This window comes from Egretta garzetta, unplaced genomic scaffold (genome assembly GCF_000687185.1).
Source record: "Egretta garzetta isolate BGI_Z169 unplaced genomic scaffold, ASM68718v1 scaffold155, whole genome shotgun sequence".
NCBI classification, from domain to species: domain Eukaryota; kingdom Metazoa; phylum Chordata; class Aves; order Pelecaniformes; family Ardeidae; genus Egretta; species Egretta garzetta.
The window spans coordinates 429,486-453,916 of NW_009259613.1; the positions used below are offsets into that span (position 1 = coordinate 429,486).

Sequence of the window (24,431 nt, forward strand, 5' to 3'; positions counted from 1 at the left end):
TGTATCAGAAATGTATGTGTGGCCAGCAGGACTAGGGAAGTGATTGTCCCTGTGTACTTGGCACTGGTGAGGCTGCACCTTGAATACTGTGTTTGTTTTGGTCCCCATACTACAAGAAGGACATTGAGGTGCTGGCACGTGTCCAGAGAAGGGCAACAAAACTGGTGAGGGGTCTGGAGCACAAGTCTTATGAGGAGTGGCTGAGGGAATTGGGGTTGTTTAGTCTGGAGAAGAGGAGGCTGAAGGGAGACCTTATCGCCCTCTACAACTACCTGAAAGGAGGGTGTAGCGAGGTGGGGGTCAGCCTCTTCTACCTGGTAACAGATGATAGGACGAGGGGGAATGGTTTGAAGTTGCGCCAGGGCAGGTTTAGGCTAGACATTAGGAAAAACTTCTTCACCAAAAAGGTTGTCAGGCTCTGGAATGGGCTGCCCAGGGAGGTGCTCTAGTCCTCATCCCTGGAGGTATTTAAAAGAAGGATAGATGAGGTGCTTAGGGACATGGTTTATTGGTGGGTTGCAGGGTTAGGTTAAAGGTTGGACTTGATGCTCTTAAAGGTCTTTTCCAACCAAAGCGATTCTGTGATTCTATGATCTTACTGGCCTGACCCCAGCCAAGGTCACAATGAAAGATATGAGGACCAGATGTCAGCTTACATGTGAAGACTCCCCAGCAGAACTGCCCTCTTGTGATGCTCAGGAGCACAGTTTGTAACATACAAGAGACAGCTCTTTCCTAAGACTAGGTTAAGTAATGTAGGATTAATATTTCCTTTTATTATCCCTTGTCTGGCCCTAGAGGGTTGAGGAATTTACAGATTACATATACATGTACAGTAGCTACTCTAAAAACACTACTTCTGACTGAATTTCTTCATCCAGCTATAATTCAGTTAAGTAATTTAAAGTTGTGTTTCAGCTCAAATATAGGCCCTGTACGGATTCCTCAACACATTTTGTTGTCTCTTTTGAAATGGACTTTTTCCACTCCATTACATATTAATGAAACTGCTTCAACCCACACGTGGATGAGGATATGGCTGACTTTGGTATGTTAACAAACAACTTCTCACTCTGCTCTGTAACTCAAATTATGTCCAAGAGAGAAACCAAAAGTGAGCATTGAACTGCTACCAATTTCTTGAGCTTCTGGTACAGCAGTTTCGTTCAGCCTAATTTTTACAAGTGTGAAATACATCTGGCTGCTTTGCAAGAAGAGGTATTTCAGGCAACATGCTGCCTGCAATAAACAGATTCCTCATGGCCATTTAGAGGTGGTTGTGACCCGGTCTGAGGCCAGAGCAGTCTGCAGCTATTGATATGCAAATATTTCTGATCTCTACTGTCTTCTAGAAAGCATCAGTACTCAAAAGATTTTTTAATTTAACTGACTTATCCATTCCAGCATTTTAAAAGGCTGTGATCATGATGCTTATGAACAGGCTTTTGTGTGTAGGCTTTCTGAGCTTACAAGACTTCACAGTGAACTAGATTTCATGAATGATTATTTTGTAAAAACAGCCCTCCCTTTGTTTTTAGTTTTAACAGCCTCCTTTAATTTTTTGAGAGCACTTGTTTATTCATCATTGCAGTGAGTTATAGATAAAATTATTAATATTTTTCCCTTGATCTTTAAGGAAAGAAAACCCCTACAGGTTCCTTTTTGAGGCAGCATATGCCATTAAAATATCATTCAAATTGTAGTGTAATTAAACAAATGACCCAAGTGGAAAGAAAAAACAGGGCATACAACCCCTCCTTATTTTGCTGAGTATTTGTTTATACAAGTGGCTCCATTGAAACCAGAAGGACTATTCAAGTGCACAGAGCACATGAATGAGCACTGTTAAAAGTGAACATTTACCACCTACAAGCTCTTAAATGTCTTGTGTAACTTGGCAGGTTTTCTCCTTCTGAACGCCCCATAGAGTGACATAGAAAAGGATTGCTCTGTCAATACTCGCAGTTGGGAAGCAGCTTAAATCTCTTAAACCAAGCCACAGGCTTTCCACGCTTGGTTTTAGCAGGTGCAGCAGCTTCCTGCAGTGCTGTGGGAGGGCTGCAGAGGCACCGGGCAGGTGCTGGCTATGCCTGCCTTCAGGGATCACAGGGTAGAAAACAGGAATACAGAAGGTCCTGGAGGGATGACTCAGGGCTTGTTGGCACAGAAATGCTCTGGATACTCAAGGAGTATGAGATAATGATGTATGTAACTTCTATGCCTGGGCTGAACCAGCTCAACTCCTTGTTTGTGACAGAGATGAGAGAAATGTCTGTTAATAATGCTTTCTTTCCTGAACTTGCTCACTGCAGTGTTGCTTTGGTTTTATTCACTAAATGCAGTTAGAAATAGCTGTTTGCCTATCAAATCAAATACTCCAGGTAACTTCAACAAAAGTCCTTAGGAAACCTCCATTAAAAATTAGAATAATGAAGTAATACAATGGCTTGGGTTGGAAGGGACCTTCAAAAATCATCTAGTCCAATCCCCCTGCCGTGGGCAGGGACATCTTTCACTAGACCAGGTTGCTCAAAACCCTGACTTGGATACTTCCAGGGATGGGGCATCCACGGCTTCTCTGGGAAACCTGTTCCACCCTTGTAGTAAAGAATTTCTTCCTTGTATCTAATCTAAATCTACCCTCTTGTGGTTTAAAACCGTTACTCCTTGCCCTGCCACTACTGACCCTGGTAAAAAGTCTCTCTCCATCTTATAAGCCCCCCTTTATATACTGAAAGGCCTCAAATAAGGTCTCTCTGGAGCCTTCTCTTCTCCAGGCTGAGTAACCCCAACTCTCTCAGCCTTCATTGGAGAGATGTTCCAGTCTTTTGAACATTTTTGTGACCCTCATCTGGACCCACTCTATCAGGTCCACGTCTGTCATGCTGGGGGCCCCAGAGCTGGAGGCAGGGCTCCAGGTCGGGTATCATGAAAGTGGAGTAGAGAGCAAGAATCATCTCCCTCTCCCTGATGGCTGTGCTTCCTTTTACGCATCCTGGGATACAGTTGGCTTTCTGGGCTGCAAACTCACAGTGCCAACTCATGTCCAATATTCCATTCACCAGTACCCCCAAGTCCTCCTCCTCAGGGCTGCTCACAATCCATTCATCCCTCATGTATCCATGTTTGGGATTGCCCCAACCCAGGTGCAGGACCTGGCACTTGGCCTTGTTGAAGTTCATGAACTCCTCAAGCCCGTCATGGTCCTTTTACCTGTAGTGTTTCAACTGCACCACTCAGCTTGGTGTCATCTACAAACTTGCTGAGGGTGCACTCGCTCCCTCTGTCTATGCCATTAATATATTAGGAGGGAAACAAATAGTCAAAAGAAAAACACTGCTCTTCAGTGCTTACAAATCTGTATTTACAAATCTGTATTTACACATTAAAATTCAGATATCATATATGCTTTGTTGCAGCAGTCTGTGGGGTGTAGTCTTGTACTAAATTTATGTGGATATTAGAGTTTAGGCATGTTGTCTGCCTGTGGACTGTCTAGCAGGAACTGTTCATTGGTAATTGTAGATGCAATTACTGTACACTGTAATTGGAGGAACTGTTTTTTCAAGCTTTTTAAAAACGTTATCTTTTCAAAAAACTAGGTGTGTTTCATTAAGAAAGGAGGAAGTATTCTAAGATGAGAGGGAAAGATGCAATGCGCAGCATCTGTAACAGGAAATGTTCTGTAGCAAACTAAACTCTGAAGAAATTTATTTGCAAGTTTTGTGACTACTGCAGTTGCAAATAACTTCTTGAGATTATATTTCAAAATGTTTTGGACATAATTGTTCTAAGATTGTTTAGTATTACTGGCAACTATAACAAGCCATTTATGTATAAAGTATTATTAATGAAACAATTGGGTAGCTTTCTGTGAGAAATAAGCTAAATTTCCTATCAAAGACAGAAAGGTGACTATGCAGATGTTAGAAAGACAGGCCGTGTTTTCAGTGGGAAATATTTAAGCTACATTCTAGCAATCAAAACATTTAAAAAAAATGTTAAAACTAAAATATTATTTTACAAAAACCCAAGTAATTTTAAGCTAATTTTATTAAACGAGAGAAAGATGGGTCAAAGGTTTCAGAAAATGGCCACAGAAAAGCTAGAGTCAAAACTGGGTTTTAGCCTTGCTCTGGGAGTGCCACAAGAAGAAAGGCAGCTGCACCGGCAAGCTATGAGCAAAAAGTGTTACAGGAGTGATGGGGGTTTTAAGTCATGGAAAGGGTAACCATACCTGTTACCTTGAGAGAGAAAACCAGTAACAAAAGTGTGTCTTGCATCTCAAATAAAGCCACCGGAAGGAAAGATTTCAAACTAGTCTCCTCCTGCTGCTGTCTTGTGCTTTAGTAATAGTGTATGTTGTTCTCATCTTCTGTAAGCAAGCCAGCAGCGTTAGGGGCAAGCAAACCTCTAATCCAGGACAGCACTGCTCCTGCAGCATAGCAGCATCACACAGGCTTTAAAATCAAAAGCAGAGCAGAAGTCTGACAAAGCTCTGCTCAATAATTGTTTATTTCCCCCCCTAGGGTTTAATTAGAATATTTACATGCTGTTGTAACTTATGACACTAATAACTAGTCTGTCTAAAAGCCAAAGCGATTTAAGTTTTTACCAGATTAGCCAAATTTCCTGATCCTGTGAACTTACTAGTAAAAATCTTGGTATGACAGAAAACTACAGGACAAATGATGAATATCTCAAAAGACCATAGGATTGCAGAGTTTTTGGTATAGCCCACAAGCAAAGAGAATGATAGCTCCTTGGGGTCCCTTTGCTCAGCTGTGGGACAGAGGAGTAAGAGCATTGCTGAGCACCTGGGCAATGAGGCAACACCAGGCTTAGCACCGTAATAACTACTCAGCCTTGGTAACCATCACAGAGAGCGGCGCCCAAATCATGTGCAGGCTATGCTGTTGAACAAACAGAAGTAACCTTTGTCCATTGTTTTCACTTTCTTTCCACGTTCTTTTCTCTTCTTTCTTTAATAGTTGCAGTTTCATTGAGATTGGGCTTTTTGTTTTTTCACCAGAGTGTCCCAAAGGCATTGTTAAGATTTCTGTGGAATTAAAGCAGGGAGAGTCATATCCCTGAATGGTCTTTAAGGGAAACAATTGCTAATGGGTAGGCTCTCAGTTGTTGTTTCTATATATGCTAGTATATATTTTTTTTAAATAAAATTACTTGGCAATCACTGTGAAGTGTCCCTTTGTATACAATACCATTATGAGGACTCTTTCATGCATAAATAAGGTAGCCATAGTTTACTCGGGTTTAATCCTCTCTGAGGATGTGAACCTCCATGGCAATTAGCGATTAAGTTACAGTGAACCAAGGCTACTTTGCTCTTGAATGAGTGTTATCTCCAGGAGTGATTAATGTGTCTTAACACTGAGGTCGCTCCTGTAGTTGCTTTGTCTTAAGTTTTCTAAGTGTATCATGGCCTACATGGCCTACATTTAAGACTCTCATTTTTGTGTGAATATATCCAAATCAAAGGAAAGGGAATTTCAGTGTTAATTTGTGTTCTGCTGAGAAGCAGACGGGGACTTGGACTTTGAAAATATTTGAATGTATTTGAAAATATGGTTTGGTCCTGGAAACACTTCAGGCACTTCGCTGGAATTCTGGCACTGTATGTCTTTTAGTTTCTCTCTTTAGTAGCCTTATGATTTTCATGGCCATAGCAAGATTTCTCTTTTCTGTTCTCACTCCCTGTGGCAGATTTTTGGCTTTCTGTGTCCTTTACGTTCCAAAAACCTGCACAGGATGTAAAAGGGGAAAATAAGTTTATTGCATCGGATGGGTCATTTGACTCCATAGTCAAAACCCCATGTCACAGACCAAGATGCTGCCCTAATTTGTTTTAGATACACTGTACAATAAAGAGTAAGGGTTGAGGCTGCCCCACAACACTTTTAGTCCGAGTAGTAAGGGAAGAGGCAACAGATGGGGACGGACAAGTGAAGAAGTACAAGAGATAATCTTGATCAGCACACTAGCTAAAATAAAATGAGCCATCTAAAGAGTTTCAACGCCATTTTTAGAATATCAGAGCTCCATGTGTGTGAGAGGAAAAATAAAAACGATCAGAACATAGACTGTGCGAAGGATGAGATGTAAAATGGCAGAGAAGCTAGCAGAAGCTGGTGTTATAAAATAGCATCTACACTCCCCCTCCATAAAACCTGGAAGCTACATGACAAGTTGGATTGCAACAATTATAGTTGTTTTTTCCTGTGTGTCTTTTTCAACTGTGTGAATTCTGATGTGAATTTAGGTCATAAAGCAAATGGGTCATAAAGCCAACTGTATGAAAGACCCTGGTGCACGTAGATATGAAAATCTTCGAGGAACTGAGGACGCTGATTTGCTACTAACTGATGAATTTCCAGAAAAATCATCCTAGGGCTGTCAAACAACACAGATGTCAGTCCAGAATTCAGGGAATAAGTAGATCTTCACAGGCAAATATGCAGAGCACTTTGCTGGCGTTATTGCACTCTATTAATGCCTTTTACCTTACCCATCACTTGGCTGGTTTACATTCATGATAGCAGAGTCACAAATCAGTAAAATTTACTAAATGCCAAAAATTTTATTTTAAGAAACCTTTTTGTTGTGTTTAAACACCATAGGAATGGAATAGCTATTGCTTCCCTGAACTGGGGCCATGTTGAGCAGTGTACACATAAAGCATGCTCAAAGGAGAAGAGAGTGGGGAGACTGCCCCAAGGATCAACATGACAACATAGAGGCTTTGTTTGTAGATTAAAGCCATTGAACTTTGGATGAGTAAGTTTTGTGCTGGGATATGTTGCCTAACCTGCTCTGGTGGACAAGAGATTTTAGCAACTGGTTTAAATGAAATTATAGAGACAGGGGCTGAGTCAGGAGTTGTATTTGCTCTTTTTTGTAGCTTCATGGGAGAGTCCAGATTTGGTTATAGCAAATGGGAAACAGTAGACTTGTTAGTCCTGCTTTTCTAGCATTGGCTATTTTATCTATTGAGTGGAGGTTTGTTGAGGGGAAGAGGAGTACATAATGCTTAATTTAACTTACAGTTTGCAAGCTAAGTTTTACACTGTGTCAAGTATACCTAGAACATGTAGCATGGGACTGTTTGTTAGCATTTGCATAAATAAAGACTTGTTTGACATTTGTAGTCTGAGTGTTGGAGATAAATGGTTGGAGGTTTCTGCAGCAGGCGCTGGGCCTCTGCCAACAGATGAAGGAATCTAAATAATTAAAAGACACTCAGCTCCATACTGTCTTGAGTTTCAGGATCTGCACAAGAATTTTTATTCTCTCTCACAGTAGTAGCTGTGCTTCTTTCAACTATCTCCCTTTATCATCACAGATGGGTAGGGATTGTTAAGGCAGATTAAACTGTTGAACATTAAAACCTTGCTAACATTGATGGAAGCCGGGCACTTATCTGAGACACGCAGCACAGTACAGAGAAGCCTGGCTTGACACTGTGGATGCCAGCTCCTCATGAGGAGCAGTAAAAAAACCGTCACAGAGCTACCGTACGCAAGTTATTAAATGCTGTCTTTCAATAATTAGTAAAACACATGCAAGTTTTATCAATTTGGCTGTGGAACTCTACCAGTGCCAAAACTGTCTCTGAAACCAATTGAGCTGAGAAGATCCCAGCTGTAAAGAGAAGAAGCAACTGTTCTCTGTGCTCCTGGAGTGCTCATGGGGGAACCCCATGAATGAGGTGCTTTGCCATATGTACACTGGATAGGTATATAGGATTGGTATATAGGCATTGAAAGCATCTCAGGGTTCTCTACAAGAGTCAACAGCACCAGACTGATGCTTGTTTGTCTGAATCTTTGCCATTTTTGTTCCATCTAGCACTTTATTGGTACGTTTCAAGGCTTGTTTGAGTTTGTGCTTTGGATCACATACATGCTATAAGAGGATAACGAGAATTTGAAGATGTCTTCTGTACTGATATCTCTGTCTTTTTCCTTCTTTACAGCATTTTGTTTGCAGACATTGTGGGGTTCACTAGTTTGGCATCACAGTGTACTGCCCAAGAGCTGGTGAAGCTGCTGAATGAGCTCTTTGGCAAATTTGATGAATTAGCTACAGTAAGTACAACATCCTTATTTCAGTTTAATTTAAATTCTCTTCTGAAAAATGATGCATGAGTTACACATGTTAGAGACCTGTAATAGACTGATTTAGCCCTGTGTGTCATGAATTTCTAAAGCTTCCATTTTTTATTAATATTCTAGAGAGAAAGCAGGCTATTTTAATTGTTTAGGAAAGAAACTTAAGTTGCTATTTTTAAATATACTTTTTTCCCCCTCCTTGGAGGCCATCAGTGTTCTTCATTGGTTTTGTTTGTACAAAATAGAGAAAATACTTCAATATTTACATTTTTGTCCTGCATGGAAAAAAACAGGATAATGAAAAATATGAATTTTGGCAGTATGGCATAAAACTACTTTCTGTGATAATAAGAAGCTAGAGGGTACAAAGAGAGAACTCCTTATCACAAAATGGCAGTAGCTTTTCAGAGAGGCTATTGTAGGCAAAATGGGATCTATATCATAACTGAGGCTTATGTTTTGGTCATTGCAGTTACATTGTGCCAGATCCTCCAAGGAAAAAGAAAATGAGAAAAATGTTCCTTGCCTGTAACTCCTAGCAGTCTAATGGTACCACAAGCATTTGACAAGAAATGAGAGGAGTGGATGTGCCTGAAAAAGCATATTTCAAATAGTTTCAAATTACATTTAACAATATGCTGAAAATGTGTTTTCCCCTTGAACAAAGCACAACTTCATCAAATCTATCTTGTTTGTCAGCCATGTCCTCAGAGCCTTCATTGCTGAGAAGTATCACCTCCACATAAATTATGCTCCTCCACTGTCTAGATATCTTGTCTTCACTCTGTGCAGCAGCCTAGAGAACACATTTCTTCAGAGACCCAAGATAAACAGCATCCATATTTTTTCAGTCCAAACTCACTTTCCCTTCATGTAGTCTTCCACATGAGAGATCTGAAGGCTGTGGACACTTTGCATCTATGGCTCCCTCTTGATAAACAGCTGTCAAGGACCCCAAAGAGAAAGAAATCTTTTGCTCCACAAGATGCCAGGGTTGATGAAGACCTATTCTTAGTTAAATGGGTTATCATTTGATCAAGTACTAGATCTTCTGTTCAAGTCAGAACAGAGAGGAACTCCTGTGTATTCCCTTTCCCCAAGAAAAACAGAAGATTAACTTAGATGCTGAGTAGAGATGTGATGATGGTGCTGGGTTTTGGTATGAACTTGTAACACACTCATAAGCCTTTGTGTAACCAGTTCATCACTGGAATGACTGGCAGTGCCTCATAGAGAGGACAGGTCCCCAGGTCAGATTACTTCAGAGTTTTATACCTTAGAAATAAAAGAAACTGCCATGTAGATGATCATTGGCAAGAGTTTAAATGGCTTAAGAAGTTCAACAGCATCCTTACTTTCTTTTCATTACTGAATTTCATCCTCCAAATCTCAACCAGCCATCTAATAAGCTCTTTTAAAACTTATTATGCTATAATCTGTGGAGTCATCATAGCCATGAAACACAAGGTGGTGTAATAACACAGGAGTACTGTGACATAACATGGAAGTACTGTGACATAACATGAGATCCCGCATGTGGACACAGACATGCACGTGGCTGTGACATGTGACATGGCACTGAAGCCAGGCAAATGGCTACTGCAACATGCTTGCTCCCTTAGCAGTGGCCAGGTGCAGCCAGCTGGAGGCGTCACTGACACCTGAAGCCAGAACACCAAGCAGATGCCAGCTTTTGGTGCCAGGTCAGTTGTTTGTCAGGGAAGCAGCAGATTGGAGGTAGCAGAAGAGCTAAAAAGCCTTAGCTTTTCTGTTCAGCGTGCATTCTTTTTCCAAATTTGAAAATAAATCTCATGGTTTCTTTCAGCTATGTGATGAATATTTGTTATTTACTTGTTCTTCTAGTTCAGACTGTGCTGCTTCGGGGTGTGATTAAGGACAGAATGTATGAGCTTTTCTTGGCACCTTCTCATGTGGTAAAGGGAGACTTGTAATTGTGTCTCCTGCAGTCAGAAGATATGTTCTGAGAAGCGTAATTTTTCAGAAGGATTCTGATCTTTGATGAAAACAACTTCTAGATATTCATTATTAGGTCAAAACAGAGGACTGGGCTGATTTTAAAACAGTGCAGTACTTCAGTATTCGGAATGATGGAGGAGGAAACTGCAGGGACTTCAAAGAAAAATGTATTGGTGATAGCTATGTTCCCTGTGACTACTAAAGTGTGATCTGTGAGTGTATATGCTGTGTGCTGCTGCTTCTTAGGAAGCAATGTGTCGTGGTTTAACCTGGCTGGCAAGTAAGCACCACGCAGCCACTCGCTCACTCCCCCCTCCCTCAGTGGGATGGGGGAGAGAATTGGGAAGGAAAAAAAAAAAAAATTAGAGCCGTGGGCTGAGATACAGACAGTTTAAAAAGAGAAAATAATAATAATAGTAATAATGAGAATGGTAACAGAATATACAGAATATACAAAACAAATGAGGCACAATGCAATTTCTCACCACCCTCTGACCGATGCCCAGCCCGTCCCGAGCTGCGATCACTCCCCGAGCCGCGATCAGTCCCTGAGCAGCGATCCCTCTCCCTGCAACTGACCGACCGACCAACTCCCCCCCCCGAGCATGACGTTATATGGTATGGAATAGCTCTTTGGACAGTTTGGGTTAGCTATCCTAGCTGTGCTCCCAGCTTGTTATGCACCTGGCCGAGGAGGAGAAGCTCAGAAAGTCCTTGAGTAGTCTGAGCACTACTTGGCAACAACTAAAAACATCAGTGTGTTATCAACATTCTTGTAGTACTAAATCCAAAACACAGCACTATGCTAGCTACTATGAAGAAAATTAACTCTATCCCAGCCGAAATCAGGACACAATGTCAACTGGAAGGGGCAGTTTATGACAACCCTTGTTAGAACAAGCATCCTGTCTTAAAACTGTAATGCTTAAAAAAATCCCTGTCACCACTGTGGGAAGTGTAGTAAGTGTAAGGCAGCATTTATTTGCTGGGAGTCTCATGAAAAGTCTTGGCATTTTGGCACATTGACACACTGTAGAAATAGTGAGTGTTTGCTTTTTGACAGTATAGCTCTGAAGCTGACCAGAACCAGGTGCTTCAGACAAACATAAAAAATTCTCGTTGAGAGATCCGGGACAATGTAATCTTAAATTTTGTCCTTCTGACATTTAAGGGCTGGTTTATGCTTTTCAGCATTAGATTTTTTGCTTTTTCTGTATGCTGGGTTTTTTTTATTTTTTTGGTAAGGAAAATAGTTTTGCTCTTTTTGAACTGCTATGTCTTTTTTTAAATCACAATAGCTTCAAATGTAGCTACAGCTTGTGACAGGGAGTTCTGAAGGCAAACCTTAGGTTTCAATTTATTGTCATTCAACTCCTTTGAAAGTTTGCTTGTGCATTCTATTAATAGAGAGGGAAGAAAATTCCTGATCTTCTTACTCCCTACTATAAATGATTCATACTTTTATCATGTCCTTTATTTTTTATTCACCTCTAGAGAAAATATGTTTTTCAAACACTTATCTTGTACAGGTTATTTTACCTTGTAAATCACTGAGTCTTTGAACTCTGTTAGGAGAAGACTTCATCAGAATACAGTACTTAAAATGATGGCATATTTTCTGTTTTCACAATAGCACTGTTTGGTTTCTTAAAGAAACAATCTTAGGTAGTCATATTTTATATAGAACTTTGAGTCTATGGGCCAACTTCAGTCACTTTGAAGAAAGGAAAATGAGTCTCAAAAATATAAAGCTAAACAAAAATGAGTGACAATATTGGTATGCTTGCGAGAGTGTAACTTCATCCTAGACAGACATCAGAGAATCCACAGGGAGAGGCACTCTTATGAATGCCTCAGGGTTCATTTCTATTTCTGGTTACTGAAGTACTTGTAAAGTTGCAGTCTTTAGGTACCCTGATTTTCTATAAACATTTTGGATAAATTTGCCTGTTCTGCAGGGGGTTCCCTTGGGACTGTGCAGAACAATAGCAAGCCACCTTCCTGAATGTATGCAGTTAGTTTAAGTTTCTCATAAGGCCTATGAATAGTTCAAATAGAAAGACTGATTTTGCATTAATTTCTACTGGATTTTATCTGCTGTTCAGGCTTAGTTTACTTAGTTCAGACTCTTACTTCTGAAGCTTCTCAGTTTCTTCCAGTTTTGGTTAAGCAGAGTAGCTTTGTGCAGTCTCAGATTTTGCCCTAATGATAGTCATTCTGCATTACAAATTATCAATGAATGCTTTCAACAACTGATCTTTGCATGAGGTCTTCAGATGCCTTACAATTAACCTTCAGTGATATAGCTAGCTTCCAGTTTGTCATGCTTCAGCTTACTTGTAAGGTTGACAATGAGCTATAATAATTTGCATCATGTTGGTTCTATGTTCCCAAGGAGTTCTTGGACACATGACTCTTAGGCTGGGTGCCTTGTTGCTTTAATACACTGTATGTTTCAGTGCATTTTCTCTTCACGCTTTAGCTGTGGCATGGGTTTAACTGTGAATGAGAGAGGTTCTCAGGTTACCCAAGTAGCGTCACACAGTTACACACACCCCTGCTTGAGTACTGTCATGTCACATCTCCACTATTTTGTGATACAGTTCAGCTATACCGAAAATATTTTAGCAGTCATCTTAATAGAAAAGAGGAGGCATTTCTCCAGCATCCTGCTTTGTAATGAAACAGGTTTGCTTTTTAGAGAAGTTTTGATCTTTAATTGTTCTTTTCTTTGGTAGATTTTTCTCACTTACTTCCTGGATCTAATCTACATGAAGAATTAGTTATTTATGTTTACAGATTCAGCTATTTCCCTTTCAACTTCCATGTTACTGCATCTTGGACTTCTAAGACTTTACATTTACAAGTGGATAAGGATAAATGAAGTTTAGGGTCTTTTCGAAAGACATCACTAGAACAGGATTTTGATATTCTGAATGAAAGACCTTACTTGTTTGTGCCACTTTTGGCATCTCATCTATTAGCCAGACTGACACACACCACTTCCTTGTTCTTTCCATTTGCAATTATGTATACCTTCAGGCTTTGTAGGCTGAGTCTATTTTTATTTCTTTCCATTTTAGTTTAGTATCCCTTCCTGAATATGTTCTTAGCTTTTAACAATTTTTACTTTCCAAATTTCAATGTTACTGAAGTGGCCTTTTGTACCTGTTTGGCCTCAAAGATATTGAACTTAGCAACGTTGCTGCTGAGCTTCTGTGTTTTTTTCAGCTGTGTCAAGAACAGTCAGTCCTCTGCTGTGCTTCGAACTAGCTGTTCCTAGAAATAATCACTTTAAGAAATTGATTCTGTTGAATCTATAGAATGCTTTTAATTTATATGAAGATAATTATGATGTATTTTTAAAATATAAAATGAACAAAGTTTTGTGGGCTGGTTAAGATAGGAAAGATAATGCTGGAAAACATAGATATAAAATTATAGCACATAACCCTTCTTTGTGGGAATTGGTAAGTGTGCACTAGGGGGGGATATTTGCAAAGGCTAATTTTAAGGAGACTTGTCTCCCCACGTTCCCTTGATAGTCAGTACAGGCACAGGATCCCACTGAGGTAGATCTTGCAAGTAAGCTTGAGTCCAGTTCTGAACAGCCATCTGGAGAGGTCTCCTGGAGAGACCTAAGGAAATAAGCTTTCTTAAATTAAAATGGTCTTAATGAATATGCCTGTGACCCTATTAGGATCAGGGACTAATTATGTGTGGATGGTGTGAAGCTAAAGTAAGTGCCTGTGGGAGAGTTTTCCAGGGAGGAAGGTAATGTCACACATTTTACGTATTGTAGCAACATACAAGTGGGCAGGTACCATAGAGGTCAGGTCTTGCCTAACCTCCTTTATGGTACTTTTTAGGTAAGAGGATGCTGTGCTTGGTATGATAATTCTCTGTCATAACTCTTGTCATGATTTGCATGCTTGTGGTAAATTACCAAATTCTTCCTGATTTTCTATTCTGCAGATCTGAGATTTGCTTCTTTGTATAGGACTGTGTTGGATTATTCGGATCAGCTTCAGATGCTTGCAGTTTGGGCATTTGTACTGAAACTAATTGGTTTGCCTCCTTGTACAGTTAGCATAGTAAAAGGTATTTCTGGAGTTCAGTGTGTGTCATCCAAGGGGGATGTCTGATAGCACTACAGAAGTGCCTGTTTCACTTCACTGTTGTAGAGACAGTTTGACGGATAACCCAGGTGCATTATTTTAGCTTTCTAACATACTCTGCATACACAGTCCTACCTGGAGTTCTTTCTCCATGTGCAGATGTTGTAGTTTAACCCAGCAGGCTGCTGAACATCACACAGCTGCTCACTCACTCCCCCCCACTCAGTGGGATGGGGGAGAGAATCGGAAAAAAGGTAAAACCTGTGTTGTCTCCCAGCCAACTCCTCCCAGTTTATATACTGAGCATGGCATCGTATGGTAAAGCATACCCCTTTGGTCAGTTTGGGTCAGCTGTCCTGGCTGTGCCCCCTCCCAGCTTCTTGTGCACGTGGCAGAGCTGAAAAAGTCCTTCACTAGCATAAGCACTACTTAGCAACAGCTAAAACATCAGTGTGTTACCAGCATTCTTCTCACACTAAATCCAAACACAGCACTATGCCAGCTACTACGAAGAAAATTAACTCTATCCCAGCCAAAACCAGGACAGCAGATCTGTTATGCAGGGCATCAGGGGAGCAGCTGTCAGGACCTCTCCTCAGTCTGGGCTGAGGAGTCCAGAATTATATCCTCAGAGCAGTCAGCTTGCTCTTCTGAAGCCAGACTTTTTGTCTCCTCGAAGTCTATAGAAATTTTTCTGCAAACTCTTTGTAGCCAACCCAAGGTCCCTTCCAACCCTTGCCATTCTGTGATTCTGTGTAATATCTTGCTAGTTCTTCTTCTGCCATCATTTTTCAGTAATTCTGCCAAGCACAGGGGAATGGCCATTTCTAGCAATTAGGTCTTGAAGATTTCCCATGCTTTTTTGTTTGGAGCAGGACTGAATTTCATACTTTTGTTGGTACACAGATGTGTCATTTTTTTATAATCCTCTCTATTGTGTTGTTTCCAGAAGAATCTGGAAAAAATATCCATTTCCTGAAATTTAGAGCTTAGTTTTTCAACATTTTATAGAGTATTTGTTTTAGGCTTGTTTCTCCTGGGATATTACTCTTCATAAAAAGACAGCATCTTAAAGGATATTTAATGAAAACTGAGGAGGAGAGAAGTATGCATATCCATCACAATGATTGTGTAAAATATTCTTGCTAAAATAATTTTTCATTTCCAAGAAAATTATCACATATGACTGTTAAAGAGGTTCTCAATCTAAACTAAAACAACTTAAACTTCTAGTTTTGTAAAATTGAGGAGGGAAGGAATTTATTGTGAGAATGGGAATGCACAGAAAAGGTAGGCCAATAACCAGCAGGTTACTGCAGGTCAGCATATATAACTGCCAATAAAATTGAGGGAAAGTATTTGAAGCAGAATGTTTTCCTTTTTATAGCTATCCTGAATATTTCTACATTTGTTCATGCATGGGATGGCTCCCATGGTGGTAGATAATCCATGATGACAGATAATTTGCCATGACTTCACAAATACATTACTAAATTACAAGCTTACATATGCTTATCTGGAGATGGCCAGCTTTCCTCAATCAGAGCCTACCAAGCCATTTGCTGTGGTGCTTCCTATACTGTAGCCAGATTTGTTTTCCTTTCCTATTATTTCTCCCACTCTGTAGAAGCTCTTCTTGTTAAGTCGGTAGTAACTGTTATTACTATGAGTATGTCTCCATTACCCTGCTAAATTGAACTCTGTATGAAGTATTGCAGTCAGCTCATTCTCAAGGTTTTTTATGTTGGGACTAGCAGATGTGCAAGAACCAGTGTAAATTGATAAAGTTAGTATTTGCAAGCATTATTCCATTAAAAGGTTATCAAAATAGTTGTTTCAATTTTTAAAATGTTAAAATGTGTACAGTAACTGACAGGATTCAATGAAAGTTTCTAATGGGCTGGACAGTTTTCAAAAGTGTATTATCACTATTGGCACACTGCAGTGTAATGGAGCTGGTTGTAATTTCCATGTCACTTCGTTACACTCAGGATTTGACCATGAAGTTTATCTGATAAGCTGGCTTCAGTAATCTCTCATATGTTGTGACCCACATTCAGCATAGTTATTAAAATAGGTTTGGGTACTACACAGAGAAACCATGTTGGTAAATCTTTTTGTTTTACTGAAAATAAAAAAAAATGAAGTTACTATTTGTCATTAATGAAAGTTGCAGATGGTGTGGGTGCATCCAGCTCCGGGGCCCCCAGCAGAAGAAAGGCATGGACCTGTTAGAGTGGGTCCAGAAGAGAGTAATGAAAATGTTCAGAGGGCTGGAACACCTCTCCTGTGAAGAAAACTGAGAGAGTTGGGGTTGTTCAGCCTGGAGAAGAGAAGTCTCCAGAAACCTTATTGTGGCCTTTCAATATATAAAGGGGGCTTATAAAAAGTCAGCAAGAGACTTTTTACCAAGTTCTATAGTTATAGGACAAGAGGCATGAGATATAAGGAAGAAATTCTTTATGATGAGGGTGGTGAGACACTGAACAGGTAGCCCAGAGAAGTTGTGGGTGACCCCTCCCTGGAAGTGTTCAAGTTCAGGTTGGATGGAGCTTTGAGCAACCTGATCTAGTGGAAGATGTCGCTGCCTGTGACAAGGGGGTTGGAACTAGATGATCTTTAAAGGTCCCTTCCAAACTAAACCATACTATGATTTTCACAGATTTAACTGTTAGAAGTTAGCCTGAGTAGTCTCACTTTTCATCAGCACAGGAAGAGGGCCCTTTCAAAGGGGATTCAAAGTAGAGTTCTAAGGAGTGTTTGGCATGTGAATCTAAAACCATTTCTTCCTCTTTTTCTGCACCTATCTGCATCTTTTGTGAATACTACTGCAGCGTAAGACACTTTCACTGGGTTGTCCTTCCTGTGGAATGTTTTTGGTTTTGTTTTTCCCTAAAGCTCTTTGCTGCACAAACCACAGTTATATGGCTGAGGGAAAAAAAATAGATCTTTTATGTTTTGTTTAAGTTTATAACGAAATTAAATATCATAGGAAAGTGTAAGTATCAGAAATTAAACTGATCTCTTACAAAGGATCTCTTCCACTCACCATGCACTGAACTTAAATAAGTAACTTGATATTGTATTTCTTAGTTGCACTGTACAGCCTTCTAACTAACTCCATCAATTCACTGCCTTTTCTTCTATGACCTTGATGGGGGGTGGCTTGTCCTTCACCATTTCCTTAAGAGCAGAACACTGTACTATGCCCTTCCAAAGGTGCTTGGAGCAGTAAGGCATTCACTGTAACCCTGCATAAAGGAAGGAATGGACTAGTAAATGCAGGGAACAGGTCTGTGTTCAAATCTGTTGAAAGGGTGGGGCTCAAAACTGGTGTCTGGCCCATATCTGTCAAGCTGAGCCACCTTGGTTAGTATATCAGTACAGAGTCTGAATATTAAATTTTGCATTTATCATATATGTTGTATATATATGCAAGAGGCTGTAAGTGAATTTTCAGAACTGTGTGTCTGTGCATGTCATACATGCACATATATATATAAGTATAAATGCATATATAGAGAGAGCATGATAGCCAAAATATAGGGGTTTTCTACTTCTGTTCCAATCTAATGGACAAATTTAATGAAATTAAATTCCAGCTTTAGAGGATGTAGTAAGAAATACTCTTCTTTCTACAAGTCTCCTTTGTGCCTCTATACACATCTGTAATATACATAAATTTATGTTAACTTCTAGAGTGATTCAAAGCTTTCTAATGCAATTTTCTATTGAGATTAATAGCACTTTGGCATGAAGTGCTATAAAAGTTAAATATGCTGCACATGCTAAATACATTGAAAATAAGCTGCAGTGGTGACTGTGGTGAATCTTATCTTGTCACCCTCTCAAGACCTCTTCAGAAGCAGAATGAAGTTCTAGGATTGTGAAGAGAAATAAATAGGGAATGCATTTTATTGTTATTTTATGTCTTTGGGGAGTTTTAGAGGTGCTTTGCATCCCCCCCCCTTTATCCTCCCCCCACCTCCCCCAGTCATTTTATACTGTAATAACTAAGAAAGGACTGTAACTGTGATGTGGTTAGCCTGGATTATTGCATTATGCCTTGGGTCCTTGAGGATTAGAGGGACAGCTGGTATAAATTAGTGTAGTTCCCCTGAAACTCATGATGTCATGCTGATTAATATGAACCAAAAATTTGATCCCCTTTGCCTACCTGATACAAACAGTTCAGCTCTGAGCACAGCAGGCTGCTCAGAGGAAGCTGTTAGAATGGGTCTTTCTGAAAGAAAATGGCTGATAAGCCAAGAAGGAAGGAAAACAAGAGGAAAAATATGAAGGGGAATAAAACACAAAAATAATTCTGTGGAGGTCCTTTCCTCAGGGTCACTGATCGTCCTGTTGTCTCACTGAACGTCTGTAAGGGGGGGTGACCATGCCCTTCCATGGCACTGCCTGGCCCCAGTGATGAAGCTCTTGGCAGCAGTGGCAGGGCCAGGAGAGCAGTGTATATTCCTTCTTCAGCCCTCGTAGCTCACCACTATCCCCCCACATCTATCCCTCTACTCTCAGGGAAAACTGAGCTATCACAGATTTGCATTTTGATGGTTTCCCTCTACCCAAGACTCCTTTTCAATATGTGAAACAAACATTTAGCTAACAGTGGTTTTTTCCAGGGAGTAGGGCAATGGGTTTTTCCCCCCAGATTCAAACAGTTTCAGGCAGTGAAAGGATGGGTGAGGCGTGAAGGGGTTTTGAGCTCAAGAGCTGCTCCCTGTGCTGCCAGTGCATATCCTTCCACTCCTCTGCTTCATGCAGTGCTGCTCTTATACTAATTTGCAGCTATGCAGGGGCAATACCCAGAGGTATCATTAATGCTGAAGTCTGAGGTTTGGTGAGGATGCCAAAGCCTTCCCCTGAGACAGTGTGAAGCCTTCAGTGTAGGTCCAGGCCTAATAAGCCTCCTCCCTTTTACCTTTTTCTTTTTTTTTTTTTTTAAAACTCTAACTTTGCAATCACTAAATATCATAGGTAGCGACCAAGCTCTTGTTCACATTTTTCTAGCCTAAACAAAACTGAATGTTATTACTGCTCATGTCCAAGAACATTCTAGGAAAATTCTAGTCTGGTAGGGTCTGAGTTAGGGGTAACGGGATGCTTATGCATCTTTTTGCTGGCCTAATTAATCTTTTCTCTTAGTCTGCACAGCATAACTAAATCCAAATTGGCTGAATACAGTAAATAATATTTTTATGTATCTTAGCTGATGCAGTTTTTAGTAGTAGGAACCACAAGGAAGTGTCTTTCTAATTTATGGATAAATAAAATCCCTCCTACTCGTAGAGGGAATCACTTCTGTGATCCAGGAGGGTAGAGCTCTAAAAGTCTAAAGAGCACACCTGCAAATCAGGTTGTTAACAGGCTTGCAGAAAAATAAATGGATGTATATAATAAGCATAAAATATATTGTAATTAAGTCACACGGGGTCAGACTGATCCTTGGTGTAATTCCATGGTAATTTACTGGAGTTATGAGAGAGAGAAGCTCAATGTTTAGCTTCTAAAGTCTTCCTTTTTAAAACTGTAGTCTATCTGACCTTCCTTTTTGGCTCACTTTGATAAGTGACCACATACCATGATGACACGTGAGTATGTAGAAATACATAGATCATTGCAGTGACAGAAGGCAGAACAAGGACTCTTTCCTGCATTAACATCTGCCATCTCTAAAATACATAAAAACTTTAAAGAGGTTCTTCTCCTACCAGACAGTGTTAAAAGAAACAAAAATAATGTACTGAGTATCCCTGACTTTGGATCTATTAATGTAACAAACAATTACTTACTTGTGTAAACTATCAAAAAAAAACCCCAAAACAAAACAAAGAAACACCAAAAAACCCAGCAGCAACAATAAGAATTGTTGCAATCTGACATGTGAGAAAGATTCCCCTTTAAAAGACTTCGCACTTATCCAGTACAATCTCTTCATTCAAGAGAACACCTAGCTGCCTGCTTAGGTATTCTGCTGGGAGAGGTCTGAAAGACCCTTGTTATGTCTTCGAGACAACCTTCGAGATCCATATATATATGTTTTTTACAAATCGTAAATTCTTTTCCCTTTACTTTTTATTAAAAAAAACCCCTTGCCCTGAATATACAAAACAATATTTGATGTGTATAGGACAAAAATATGAAGTTAATGGTTCGAATTTCCGGTTTTGCTATCTTAAGTTGGCAGACTTCACTCTTTCTGCAAAATACATTTAAATAAAGAACTACAGCAACAAAACCCCAGAGCTGTTTGAAACAGAAGCCCCCCGTTCTACCTAACAGATAGGTAGAATGAACTGCTTTATAAAGTGCTTGTCTGGAAGTGTAAAGAAAGCTCTTAGCAACTGTGGAGTATCCTCTGCTTTCTGAGCTGGGCTTCCACTTCACACTGACACACCCTGAGACTGACAGTTGTGCCAATGGGAATTCTGCATATCCGCTTGGAAACGTCTCAGTAAGGCAACGCAGGTGGGCAAGCTGCCTGGCTAATGCAGTGCTAGCAATCTCTGGTGTTTTTTATCATGTGCATAAAACCAAATTATCAGTTGTTTCTAAACAGACATTGCTTGTATCAACTGTGACTAGAATTTGTAACTATCACACTTGAATTCATCACTGTCGCAAATGTGAAAAATATTGCTGAGTCAAGGGTCTTCTTTGGAAGTTGCTGAAGAAACAAAACAAAGAGAGGGAGAGGGTTTGTTTTGGTAATTTGCATATAAATCCTTAAAAAGATTGCTTTTACAAAGCTGCACTGCATCTCCTTCCTGGAAGTCTGCTTCACATGTTGAGAAAAAAAAAATACAAACAATTTTGCTAGAGATCACTGTATATTAATTATTATAAATAAGGACAGTGAAGATAACATCTGATAAGGAAGAGTGGTGATTTCAAAAACAGCAGGTCTTCCATCAAAATTAATCTCTCTCCAGAAAATTGTGTAGTCCTTATCTTCTTTTCTTTTTTCTCCTGCACGAGTAATAAACTGACTTGGAGAAGTGGTAATGGATCAAGCTCTGTTCTGTTTTTTTCCTTTCTTACACTGTCTACCAGGCTGCTAGACTGTGCTGTGCCAGTCTGACAGTAATTTTGTGTATTCCGTTATAAAATATGCAGTACTGCTCTATAGCACAGCAAGCTCTCTAGGAAAGCCAAGTCATTAGAATTGAGCTGTTTTGGAGGTAGACACTGAATAGGAGAGAACACTGATGGATTAACACATACATACTGCCCACTCCAGATTATTGAAATGGCTTTTCTGAATATCTTTCGTCTAGGTCAAGTAGTCATTGCCTGGCCACAAATCATGCATACCAAATTTGAAGATGAAAAGGGATTTATAGAGGATTTTAAGGTGTGGGCCAAAACTGGATTTATTTTGGAAAGTAGGTTCTAGCTTTAGCTACTGAGTACCCTCTACTGCTTCAAGATTTGCCTACAATTTTTAAAAAATGGCTTATTTTGGCAGTATAATTTAGTGGTTTCTACTAAAATCTTAGTGGTTTCTATTAAAAAATGTACTGGTTTCTGTCCAAAAACCTTGAGTTAGAAGGATAGATTTTGAGGTCTGCATATTACTTTGTACACATCAATAATTACTTCACTCATATAATACCATTTAGCCAAGGATGTCAAAATACACAATTAAAATTCTTGGTGAGGCATAAGTCTTTTCTTCTAGTCAAGCATACCCAAAAAGATGTCTCTCTTCTTTGATTCAAGATCTGAATTTACTGCTTAATTTATAAAAAGAAGTAGACAAACCAATTTTCCCAAATAGTGTTAGCATGCCTTCTTCCATGCCTGAACAGAAATAATTCTCATGTTTTAATATTTGTTTAATACTCAGACACATTTACAAAGAAGACAGGCGTGGGAATGCCTGCAGCTGGAAGACTCTGTAATAACAAGCCCTGAATGCTGGTGTATGAAATGTCAGAGAGAAAGGGATCGCTGTAGGCATAACCGTCACTTCTGAGCTAGAATATGGGTAATGATCAGGAGAGTGTGGTCAGCTCAGGAAGACTTTGATTCTTGTAGGTAGGAGACTGGGTGAGAATATGTGCCTGTATGAGAAGCTGAACCAATATGACTAGGTACTATTTTTCCCCCGAAATTTTAAATTCCACCACCGCCACCTTTTTTTTTTTTCTTTCCTTTTTCTGTGCTACTGAAGTCAAGTCCATATAGCACACTGCTGGGGGAGGAATCAGGTGTTTGTTAATCATCTCTCATCATATTCACAACAGCTAATTTTGCATGGCACTTACTGGCATAGTCCCAGCTGTGTAAGTTAGATTCATGTACTGGTTATTTACTTTTCTGTGCCACACTCTAAATGTGTAGAAGTTGCCATAGCCTAGCTGCAAGGGATACCGTCATCTCTTCATGTCTCATCATAGTTTATTAGTTAAAAGCACTGCTATGTTAAAGGCATTTTGTTATGTGCTCTCTGTTTAGAAATAAACTTTCTGCTCAGACCGATGTAGCAATCATCACGTGATATCATTGGTTTTTCAAAATGGGAGAGATTTAGCCAGATCTCTTTGGCTGTAGAAATTAAACTGTATGCAAACAGGAGATAAATTTGATGGTAATACAAACTGCCTGTATCTTCTGATCTGCAAGTGTGTCAAATTTACACTGATTATGCTGTATTGTAAATTGTGATTTATGAATTGGTAATGCACAAATGTGTGTACCTTTACAGATAAATACATCATCTTTTCTGGTAAGCTGGAACTGGATTTGAAATAAAGGTCTCAGAATAAAAACATTTCCCAATATTCAGTAGTTGTTTGGCTTCAGTCCTTTGGTTTGGATTCATACAGAAATGAAGTCTCATTGCAAATCTTGAATTCATACTGACCTAATGTGAGAACAAGGGAATAATATTGGTTCAGAACTATAGTTTTATAGCATTACCCCATGTGTGTTGAACAATGTGGGGCTGATCTCCAGTAATATGTGTGTCTTTAAAAATAAATAAATAGGCAAACAAATGTGTATGTCAGCTGTACAGGGAACCCAGATTTCATGGACTCGTTTGACCACAAAAGGATTCCCCGAATGATTGCATAGTATTGGAAAAGATTTTATCCTGTAAATACTGGATTATTGGTACAAATAGTAAAACTTTTCCCATTCTGTTTTTATTAAAGGAAAACCACTGCAGAAGAATAAAAATCCTAGGGGACTGTTACTACTGTGTGTCAGGATTGACCCAGCCCAAAACAGATCATGCCCATTGCTGTGTTGAAATGGGACTGGATATGATTGACACCATCACGTAAGTACGGTGCACAGTAAACCCAGACACGAGTGCTACAACAGCTTCCACATGGCATTCAGGAAGCGTATTCTCAGAAAAAGAGCAGTGTCTGCTAGCAGTGCCCACCTAGCAATTCACACTGTTGCATTCAGGTCACAGGATACTGATTTTAGGAATGGTCACTTTAGACATCAATTTTCCACTTCATTTAATCGCTGTGAGGAAAAAGTACATAAGTATGAGTATGTACTGGCACATACATGTACTAATTAGGGGACAGAAAGATACTGGGAAATAATGAAATGTTCCTATGGCCATTTGCCACAAAGGAGTCTGATTTCTTGTGTTACAGGGATAAACGTTGCTCAGTTTGCACACCAGATTGTAAACTGAAAGCCAGTCCTGATGTATGCATGTTGTATATATGTCTGTATTCTCAACATGATAGTTTGCTGGTTTCTCATTTCTCTATGTCATATTTAAACGTTTAATTTATTCTGCTTTTCAGAAATGTAATGTAAAATTCACTTTGCTGATCAGAAGAATTTTTTTATGCTTGAGAGCTCTGCATTGATCATTATTTTACCAAGGCGAAAAATGTAAATGTGAGAGAACTGTGCATGAACTTTTAGAGAGAGCTTAAGATCTATTTCATTACACAGGAGGGAAGGGACAAAGATGGGGAATGTCTTCACTACTGTGTTGCTCTGTGTGTGTGTGCGTGAGTGTGCGTTTTACAGGGAGGCTATAAGAGGGAATGCGCACCTATATTAATTCTGTATATAAATAAATAGTGGTCAGCACAGTGCTATGACATTTGGAAAGAGCTTGCACAAGTGTGTCACATCAGGGGCCTTAGCCCTTTCTGTATTGGAAAGTGTTTGGCCGCTGTTCCCAGTAGCCAGTTATTCTTTCTCTCTG

At 39.6% G+C, this 24,431-nt stretch overlaps 1 protein-coding gene across 1 annotated transcript in view; it reads left to right on the forward strand.

Moving 5' to 3' along the window:
- The window catches only part of ADCY1 (adenylate cyclase 1), a 316,417-nt gene that overhangs the window by 234,402 nt on the left and 57,584 nt on the right, over window positions 1-24,431 (forward strand). Inside the window, exons 7-8 of the mRNA XM_009638467.2 lie at window positions 7,994-8,105; window positions 23,401-23,528. Of these exons, the coding sequence (XP_009636762.1) occupies window positions 7,994-8,105; window positions 23,401-23,528 (240 nt within the window). The remainder of the gene's footprint in view (window positions 1-7,993; window positions 8,106-23,400; window positions 23,529-24,431) is intronic.